The sequence below is a fragment of the Rosa chinensis genome, chromosome 3 (genome assembly GCF_002994745.2).
Source record: "Rosa chinensis cultivar Old Blush chromosome 3, RchiOBHm-V2, whole genome shotgun sequence".
NCBI classification, from domain to species: Eukaryota; Viridiplantae; Streptophyta; class Magnoliopsida; order Rosales; family Rosaceae; genus Rosa; species Rosa chinensis.
The window spans coordinates 32728718-32739757 of NC_037090.1; the positions used below are offsets into that span (position 1 = coordinate 32728718).

At 39.2% G+C, this 11040-nt stretch overlaps 1 protein-coding gene across 1 annotated transcript; it reads left to right on the forward strand.

Moving 5' to 3' along the window:
* The first annotated feature begins 2997 nt into the window (after positions 1–2997).
* On the forward strand, positions 2998–5328 carry LOC112191287 (PSME3-interacting protein). Its single transcript, XM_024330615.2, has 7 exons — positions 2998–3189; positions 3303–3377; positions 3474–3531; positions 3662–3717; positions 3872–3934; positions 4752–4820; positions 4946–5328. The coding sequence occupies exons 1-7, from the start codon at positions 3136–3138 to the stop codon at positions 5204–5206; spliced, it is 636 nt and encodes a 211-aa protein (XP_024186383.1). The 5' UTR covers positions 2998–3135; the 3' UTR covers positions 5207–5328.
* The last annotated feature ends 5712 nt before the right edge of the window (positions 5329–11040 follow it).

An 11040-nucleotide genomic window follows, 5' to 3' on the forward strand; every position in this document is an offset into this window, starting at 1 on the left:
AAAGCACCATTAACAATACGAAACAAATATTATTGCTTAATTAAATAAATCATATTGTTAATAGTTTTGAGTTATTTTACGGGGAGTGAAATTGGCACAATAATTTTTACAAGGGATGTGATATTCGCACATCCTTTTCTGTTAGAAATTACTAATCACACACTCTTAGAACAAGTTTGATGTCTTGTTTTGTGTACTAATACAATGAACATGTGCATAATAATAGAAACATGGGGTGTGATTTGCAAAAAATAGGTACCAATTTCATCCCCTTATTTTAGATGCTCGATCTATACTCTTTCTAAGTTCTGTTTTTGTTTTTTTGGTTGAATGTTTTGACAACAATATGTATATTTTTGAATGAAAACAATATTTCTCATTAATAGTCTCAAGCTAGAGCAGTACATTACATATCTTTCCACTGCCTTGAAAAAACAGAGGGCAAATAAGAAAACGTGGTATATAGAACTAGTACCACTCATTAACGAACACCCATGCTCACTTATTAAAAGTAAGCCTATAAACTATGGAAATAAAACATAGGAAATAGGCTGAGCTCCAAAAAAACAAAAAACCCTATATTTTCTCCTTGCCCTTGACACTAGGGCTAGGAGGTTTGGTGAGGAAAGCTAAGCAAGCTTCCTATGCATCCGCAACCTTTTTCTGTTTGGAGGGGTTCTTGTTCTTTGCACCAAGAGGTCTTCCACGCTTCTTTTTTGTTTCGGCAGTACCAGCCACCTCAGACTTTGGTATTAGAATACTGCTCGGAGCTTCAATCAAACCCAATGAGCTAGCATTCAATTTGGAGGTAAACTCCGGCCTCTTCAGCTTTTTTGTTGGAGCATAACTCCGGGAGAAGTATCTTGAGCTTTTTTGGGGACTGATACTCGGACGGCTGCCTGCCATGCTTGGAAGGAGCCCCTGCTTCAACTGGGACCAAAGCCAAAGTGGGAGCCCCCTCGTCTTGACTGAGGGATGATCTGGTGTCCGAACTCCGTAATAGGACAGGCTTACGGCCACCCTGCTCTTTCGGGTGAAAGAGAGATCTTGCAACTGGGGGTAGGATCGTAGTCTGGATGCCTTGGAATGTGAATACCCCATTTGCAAACTGACTCTGTGCAAAGCTCCTAGAAGGACCCGTGATCTCCAGCCTTCTTTGCGTAGGATTCATATCCATTCTTGGATGAACTTTGTTATCTGTTGCAGGACAGATCCCATTTTCATGGAAAAGAAAATCACAATAGTTGCACTTACCAATAAGGTTCTCAAAGAAGAAAGCAATCTCTTCCTCAACTCCCGGGGCCAACTTCACACGCTTCTTCAGAAAGAAGGGTTTGGATAGGGCATGTGAAACCCTAACCCTAATATTTCCCATAGTGTCAAACAGCTTCTCATCCAATTCGATATGTTGGGCCACTCTACTATTTGCTAACTCAACAATCAATAAGCAAATCAAATCTTATCTAGACAATAAAAGAAAAAATACTCTCGGGACTCTCTTTTAAACTACATACTTATGAGTCTTCAGCAACCTCGACCATTACTGGCCCCCATAAGCTATAATGACAGACATACTAGAACTCTAACTGATCGTAACTACTTGCCCGGCCAAAGGCGTGATTCCCGATTTCTTGCCTTGGTCACCATCTGTGACATATGATTTTCAGACCCCGTCTGGTCTTCCAATCAAACGTTAAGTAAGTCGCACCTGACCTAAAAACATTACAATAATCTACTAAAAGATTTTCCCTTCCCTGATCACCATTTGTGACTCTTGGTACAAAGACCATTAATACATTTAATATAAGTCACACAATGTAACATCAAACTCAACACTTTTCAAACAATAGAAGACATCTTTTTCCACAATATTGTTTCCCGCAAAGTCACCTTCAACAATCATGCATATTGTTCGTCACACATCACTCACAAGAATATATATATTTCACGTAAATATATATATATATATATATATGTAGTCATCCACTCAGGAATGCCTACTAATACCAACTATAGTTTGCAGTTAAATAAATAACGTCCAAAACAATAAAGGTAACTCCGTTCGTAAATGAACATTGTGAGATTACTCACTTCTGAATCCTGTTGCGTCTTCTATACAGAACAAAGCAGCACAACCACAAAATATCCGTCCAAGAGTACTTCGTCAAGTACCCAATCACATACGGTCTCAATTTAGTATGAATCATAAGCGATTTAAGTCCGAAACCCCCGTTTTGAACTAAAATCCTCAAAAGTGACCCAAATTGAGGCGAAACCTCATCCGATACCACCCAAAGTCTTCGGAATACTTCAACGATCGATATGACAAAATCACAAGTTGATCGAACGCTTGAACCCTCACGATCAAATAATCGAACGGTTCGAAACCGTAAAAATCATAACATACGATCTCCAAAAATTACGTATTATATATCAAAACGTTCATATCGACGAGTAGATGATATATAAAACTAGAAACTGTCCCTTACATGGCTGGAATGCCGCCACAGGCGATGGCGCGGCCTCTGGGTCAAACTCGACAACCGAAAAATCAAGGCCATCAAACATGTTCATCATGAAGAGTTGAGAAACTTTCATATCTGGAGCTAAGTCTGGATCGATTCAGATCATCCTAGATCAAGCTTGCAAGATTGATCAATCTCTGTCGTTCGATCAAGCTCCAGATTCGTTGTGCACCGCTGATCTTCAAACCTTGATCTTTCACTCCACACATAAAATTGTCCTTCAAGGCGGGTATGGGCATGATCTAGAGGAGGAGGAGATTCAAGAACCAGGAAGAATCGGCCGAGGAGTCACCAGAAAACGGAAAATCCGACCGAGTTAAAAATGGAGTTATACTAAGAGCTTGGAAATAATTTTTTTTTTAAATGGAACAATTATGCCTTCGTTTCCTTCAGCGCAAAAAAAAAAAAAAAAAAAAAAAAAGTGTTATTTTATCGTTATTTTTTAATTTTATAAGAAATACAGAAAAAAGAATATTGCTACTATAGCTCTGGAGAAAAGAAAAACTAGGCGGTTAAGAATAGAAAAGGGTTATGGCCGTGGAAGCAGAAGACAGAAGAATCTGAGAGCAAACTGCAGTAGAACCGTCACTTGTTATCAGGGTTGGCAGAAATGGCTGAAGATTTCACACGCCCGCGGCTCATGAATTTCGTTTCTGAGGAACAGGTACTTGCTGTTGTTAATCTCTTTCAGAAAAAAAAAAAGTAGAAACCCTAAAAATTCACATCAATCAATAACTAGTTTCTCGGAATTGGGTGCATTTTGGTGTTGTTTCGCAGTTAGATGAAGCCAAGAAAACCCGGGGTGAACGAGTCGAGGATGGCACTGCCTACCGGGACAGACCCCTTTTCGAGGTTCGCTTTCTTCTTCATTCTCTGATTTTGAGATTGAAACCCCTTTTCATCTATATATATTACCACGATTGAATTTTTCTTGACATTCAATGGCAGATTCTGAAAGAAAACAAGGACAAGAAGGATGCGGAGTTCAATGAACGTTTCAAGCACAGTGAGTGTTCAAAGCTCTAACATTGCTTTGCTTTCAACATTTATTCGAAAACGAAATAGACCTGTGATTTAGCTTTCCTTGGATTTTCGTCGCTGTTGCTTAGTGCTCAAACTTCATTTGCTCTTTACAGGACCGCCGAAAGCTTTGGATGATGACGAGACGGAGTTTCTTGATCAATGGGAGACTGTAAGACACGACGCTTTGTTTTCTTATTTTTCATGTGTTTGAAAACATTGATAACAACTGGTTGTTGAGGCAGTAAGACGGTCGAGTTTGGTGTACAGCAAAGATGGTGCATGTTTTAACATTTGTTATTTCTGTACTAAAAAATGTTTTGCAGTCAAAGAAGGAATATGAACGACAGGTTGCAGATGAGGAGGCCCAACAACTTTTGAGTTTTCAGGTATGTTTCCAGCCATTTTGGAATTGTTAGATTACTTTCCAATAATAGTATTTGTAATTCTGATTCAGCATAGCTTTGCATGATGCATCATTGTGAGTTGCTATTATGAAGTCGCATTTCATATTGTTCTACCTAGTGATTTCTACTTTGCTTACCTCTGAAAATATAGGGCTAAGTAGTGCCTTTTCATTTTTGAATAAAGTAATAACCCATTCTCAGGATCTTTTGTAAGTCAAGTAGGCGAACCTATAGGTCCGTAGTAGGAAGGACAGGAAAAGGATAGAATAAAATATCAGGATATCTTTCGTAAGTCAAGTACCCGAACTTATAGGTCCTTAGTAGGAAGGACAGAAGAAGGATCAAATAAAGTATCTGGATAAGATAGATTAGTGCAAATGCTTCAAAGTTCTGAAAGAAAAGGTCCCATTTCTCTTTATTTTAGTAGACCGGTTTGACTGCGAAGCAGTGGGGTATGAGAGCTTAATCAAAAGAGGTCTCAACCTAACTTAATCTGCTGATGGAACCCCTCCATTCTTGGTGGTATAGTCTCATGAAACCCTGGAATTTTTCTCTGTAGGCTATCTGCCCTTGTAAGCATGCTCCAAAGGTTATTCCAACTTGAATTAGTCATTCATGCGCATATTCTGAACTGAGAATACGTGACTTCCTATGAAGTGCTTCATTTCCTCTTGTATATGTCATTTTGCTTGAGCCTGCTGCATAATGATTATTAATATTATTTCCATATAGTAAATTTTCTGAGATAAATTCTTCTTTTGAAACAGAATAGTTCTTAACTAGTTGTCCTTGTTATCAGGCAGCGGTGGCAGCAAAATCTAGCATTGTACAAGAGTTGACGGAAATACCTTCTGTTCCGGTAGTCAAGGTTGGTATCTCATGTGTGTTAGTATGAGCATGTGTGAGAGAGATGCCAATATCCACTAATATTTGGTTCTAGTGGATGGAAGCATTACTTTGAAATTGTGGATAAAATCGATAATCTGCTTACAGGAGCAGCAGAAACCAGCCGGGAAGAGGAATCCACCTACTTTTCCATTAGGTATGATTGTTAAAGTGAAGCCACAGGCGAAGAAAGCTAAAATTGATCAAGGGGGCATTGAAGAAGCTACAAGCACAGCAAAAACCCCTTATGTTGATACAGATAAAACTTTAGAGGTAACCAAGACACCTGAGGCTGATACTGATAAGTCCAGTGTTGTTTCTAAGACTGGTCTTGTTTCATACAGTGATGATAGTGAAGATGACTTGTAGCTTCAATCTTATCTTTAAGGAGGAGTTAATATCAAATGACTAATGTGATCTTTTTTTATTGATTTTTGATTCCAGTAGACTAAATAATAAAAGTAGGATTCTGGATATCATTTCATGTTAAATATGCATGTTGAGATAGAAGAAAGAACATACAAAGAAGCATAGGATAGGACATGATCTGTGACATGGCTTATAAAAAACTCAACAGAGAGAGCTTTTATTTCATCATAGATTGCACGAATCAGTGTAAAATGCATCACCGGTGTTTTTTTATCGGGTAGATAGCTAGGCCTTGTGGGAGTCTAGTTAGGCCTGTTGCTGGAAGATTACAATTTTTCACTTTTGGAGAGAAGTCTCTTTCGAGCTAAGGTTATATTACCTTGGGCCAAAGAAAATTGCTACTTGAGGAAAAATCTACTTACGTTTTACTTAAACATTAAACTGATGCCACAATCCAAGTCCAAAAAGTCAAAAGCTAACTGAACTGTCGACCACTCAACAGTTTTTTATGATGAAAATGCTTGTTCAGTTAAAATGTGAGGATTAAAAAGCTTAGGAACTGTCATTGAGTATGCCAGTTAGAATTGTATCCAATAAAAGAAGTCTTCTGAAGTTGAAATTGTTATAGTATCAGATTTGATCGACCATTTCCTTAGGCGTATTGAATGGATTTGTTTGTTTTTAAGAAGAAACTAAATGGATTAGTTATTTATCCTCTGATAAAGACGTGACAGAAAAATTTGATTATGTCGCCTTTACTTTTTATTTGTTGCTGAAAATGCAGAAAAATAGTTCAGTTATTGATGAGTGTTGTGTAATGTAGGTTTTATTCTTATATTTTCTTTTCTTCTAATTATGAAGCTGTAACATCTGATTTATCCTTTTGATTTCTTCAAAGAATTACTTTTAACCCTCTTCTATGCAAGAAAGTACTAGTTGCTAAGTTCAGTGAGTTATATTAGCAAAGTCTTCATAGATACTTGCATTTTTCTGGTTAAAAATCAAGTTGGTGTTTCTTATTTTTTCGTGGATATGTATGGAGGGTCCTTTTTAAGAATATGTCTTGGAGCTTGAATTCTATGATTAAAAGTTGAAACATTAGCATACAATCCCCAATATCAATTTTTGAGAGGATTCTTCCTACAAGAATGATTTAAATGATGAGCACGAATGCAATCACAGGAGTTTGCTTTGGGATAGGCAGATTTCAGATTACTTTCTAATAAGCAATGATAGCATTCTTGAGGCTTTGACTATGTTATAGCCATGTAGTGTAAAAATGAGTGTATAGGTCTTCTGTAGATTGGTTATGGATAAGTCTTTAGGGTTTAGATCAAACCTTCGAGTTAGCAGTATTTTGTGGTTAGTGTTCCTCGTATGTAGGTATTACCTAGGGTTGTGTGAAACCTCTATTTTAAAGAATTGGAAAAAAGTCAACAGCTGGCTGATTCTACTTTGTTACTGAATGTTAGGGTTGGTCATTGGTGAGGGTAAGCTTTAGAGGAGCGTGAGTGATTTTACAATGTAAAGAGTGTTTTGGCACTATTGGCAATTATCATGGGGCATGTTTTTTTATTAAATGAAAGCTTGTAATTAACAGAGCATTAAAATGGAATGGAAATGGTCATAAGTGTTCTGTATGCTCATGGCTCGGGAGAGATATGCTATACTCATGACAATTGGAATATTGAGCTTAAGTTACTTGAAGCGAGTATTCATCAAGGGCTGTGACTGTGGATTGTTCTTAGCTTCTGGTCTTAGTACATGGTTTTTCACAATAGATGATATGCTGATTCTGCTAATATATTTGACGGAGCTCTGGGTGGTGTCTGTATATTCCAAGACTATAATATGTCATTTGTTGCTGCATTTTTGTCTCAATAGTTTTTGAAATTGGTGGGTGTTTATGTGGATTTCAGGTTGTAGGTAGTGTGTTCATGTTTTGTTTCCATCTAATTATACGACTCAACTTATATTGTTCTGCTCTGTTCCAATGAGTATGCAGTCAGTCTATTTTACTTGACATTAGAAATAAATGAGTTAGTGTCCGCTGTCCATATAGGTTCCTTTTTATCACTCATTCTGGTTGGTTTGAGACAAACTTGTAGTAAGATTTTGCTAATCTCAGTAGTTTCAGTTATGATGGTTTGTTTGAATTTAGTTGGATGGGTTTACAGGAGAGGTTTAAGTTCGATGGCCTGGGAAATAAGTAAATATAAATTGAGTTTGTTATGAACATGATTTGGATTATGTGTTGGACCCTGGGGTGTTTTAGGGGCATACATATATGTGCACTATTGTAATCCTACAAGTAATAGGTTGGATATATTAGCAGTTAGGTTGTTCTAAATCTCAAGACCTGCACTATTGTAATCCTACCGGATACTGATTTCAGTGGCGGAGTTTTACAAGTTTTCATTTTACCTCTGTAACTTTGGAAACATTTTGATTACATTTTTTGTTTTGTTTTCGATTACAAAAAAGAAAGATCACAAGAAGCACTTCTTAAACACCCAATACCTAAGAAGTCAAATTAAGAGCATGAGCAGCTGAAAGACAAGTATCCATCCAGCTCGAGACATTGCTTGAGTGACGAGTGTTGGTAATGCCATCAGTAACAAAATTGGCCCCTCTCCAAATGTGCTTGAAGTTGATCGAATGAAAATACTTAGAGCATCTCCAACAACTTCTCTATAATTTCTCTATTATAGGAAAGCAAAAATTAAAAGCTCTAAAAAGATATCTGCTTTAACTCCAACAGATTCTTTATTTTAGAGATTTAATAATTATTTCCTAAATCATTCTCTAAAATTTGACAGATTGCTGTAAATATAGAGAATTTTGTTCTCTCATCACTATCTCTATTTTATAGATAATTATAGAGAATCTGTTGGAGCAAAACAGCCAAATTTTTTCCTAAAATGGAGAAAAATTAAGATATAGGAAAGCTGTTGAAGTTTTTTTTTTTGAGAAATAGATAATTTCATTACTTATCCATGGCCAGAAGGCACGTACATCATAGTTTGTCTCATACCAACAGAATTCGAATGGCACAAGCCGCCAAACATATGACAGGTGACCCTCATTGTAAAACAGATGCGCACACTTATTAAGTGCCTAGCTAAATGCTCAAAACCCAAACTATCCAAGTTCTTGCTATAGCAACCCTACTCGCCTAGAGACCTCAATTGGTGTACGACTAGAGAAGCTAACTTACATAGCACCAGACTCTAAAACAAATGCTAGGCAACTAGAGAAATATACTAGAATAGGCAAAAGCCCCTAGGTCCACTAGAAAAGCAAGACAAGAAAAGAAGGTCCAGCCTACATGACCACATGACTTAGCCCAAGGACAAAGCCCAAACACCAAACCCATCCACCATGACCAGCCCAAAACCCTGACGACGAGCCAAGCACCAGCACCACGAGCCAAAACGCCGTCGAAGCCGCCCCTGATATCCACCGAAGTCACCGTCTCCGCAGCACACCGGAAGACCGCTCCATCCGCACACCTCGACCAGCCGAACCAGACGCATCCCGTCGCCATAACCAGTCCACACAGCCATCCCCTGCAGGTGAGCCTATCCTCATCCAAATCAAGATCACACCAGATTGCATCCCTCAAGCTTCCTGCCATCGCCAAAAGCTTCAGATCCCCTCACCAGCCCGGTAACCAAATCGAAACGATCTGATGACCAATCCGGATTCAGGGCTCGATCACTCCTCCAGAGACAGTCTAGAAGAAAAAACTAGTCCCGTCCGACCACACAGCACATACCTGCAAGCCAGAGGCTCGCTCGGCATGGCGGCGCAGTCGGACGAGCTACAAGGCTGAGGAAGAGGGTAGCTTGCGAAGGCGCTCTAGAGTTTGCGGCTAGGGTTTTTTAGGAAAGCTGTTGAAGTTGCTCTAATAACAGTTTGATCTACCAAGGAGAGTGTAGATATTTCCATTGATCCTATCAATCAAGAGTTTATTTGTTTTGGTCAATCAAGAGTTGGTTTGGGAAGAAAAGGCTTAGGATTTTCTAGAAATTAAAGAGCCATCTTTGGAAACAATCATTTTTCTTGCTTAATGTGCCTGTTTTGATATATATGATTCAGTGTACGGTATTTATTGCTTAAATGTTCCAAGGAGGCGTCTTGCCAACCCCACCTCGCTCCTTCCATCATCATGGCTGCCATAGGCTATGTTTGGGGGGGCTTTTTAGCTCCCCTGCTTATAAGCACAAGAGGACTATGCGTTTGGTTAGCTGACTTATGCTCAGCTTATTCGAAAAGCCACTGCAGCTTCTCGCGAAAAGCAGAAGCTGCCTGACCCCAGCTTTCAGAAGCCAGAAGCCAGCAGCTACTGTAGCGGTACTTACTGTAGCTAAATGAATGTTTCAAAATGACAGATTCTATCCTCCCTTGGGAGAGGCAATTACGGATTGCCATCAAGCTTCGAGATGAGATCAGAGGCCGCACGGCATTTTCACCTCTATCCCATCTCCACTCTCCCTCTGACGCCGTCGGGGTCTCATCACAGACGTCGTCGGGCTCTCATCACAGAGCAATCGAGCCAAACACCATCACATCATGACCTGAACCCACATCCTCCCCCAATTTGAGATCAAAAGCCAGCCAATTTCAGTTCCAAGAACTCACTGCCGAGACTGGAATGGTGACGAACGGATGATCTTCACGCCAACAACTCAACCAGCTTCTTGGTTGTTGGCCTGTAGGTGCAGCCGAGCAAGAAACAAAGCCCAAAAAGGCCGAGGAAGTCGCCGGCGTCGGTGACGGCATCGAAGCCGAGAGGAACCCAGAAACAAAATTGTCAAAACTCGATCAAATTCAAAATCTAATTGTACAGGCTTGCAGAGTATGACGAGGAGATGAGATTTCATACCAAATGTAGCCCAGAAGGTGGCCGGAGTCGCCGGAACTCACAGAAATCGCCGAAGAAGTCTCGGAGCTTCCAGTCGTCGATTCTCCGTTCACCGTTGATGCATGTACGATCCGAGACAGCAGGGACGTAGGCGACGGCGATACGAGGCTATTTCCGGTGGTTCGCCGAGGAGAGGTGGCTGGAGTAGCGATTTTCGGTCGGGTCACGTGATCGGGTCGCGGGTTGCAGTTCGGGTCAGAGAACTCTGGTTCTCTCTCGCGTCTCCTGATCGTTCTAACGTGGTCCAGCAATTATATAGGCCTCTTCTACTTAATATCTGACGGCTGTGATGAATCTGTGGAATTATGGATGGCTAGGATTGCACCATAGTAATTTCTTTTCCTCTAAATGATTTTCTAAAATCCCACAACTTCAAAAATTTGCTATTATAGCTGAAGAATACGTAGGCGCATAATAACATGAACATTTGAATATGTTATGATATTTTTTGTGGTTACTTGATGCGAACCAGAAACCAATTGTTATTAGTGTTACTAATATATTTGTATAAATTATTTTTAAAATTGTCCAATATTAATCATATAGATGTTTGCATGATTTATCAAAATTGAAAGTTAACAATAATTAATGAGGACATAATAAAGATTAAAAATAATAACAAGAGCATTTGAACAACATTGTTTTGTATACAATTAAGGCAAAATAATCTCTCATGTCTAATTTGGTCATTCCACAAACAAAAAGCACAAGCCAGTTTTATTTACCAAACACTTTGCCATTGCTTCTACCACTGACAGCTCTTATAAAAAGCCAGTTTACCAAACACTCAGCAGCTTTGCTTTTCAGCCACTTATTCTCAGAAATAAGCAGAAGCCAACTTTTCTGAAAAGCCCAGCCCTACCAAACATAGCCATAGTCACCACCTTATTTCCACTTTTTCCATTGC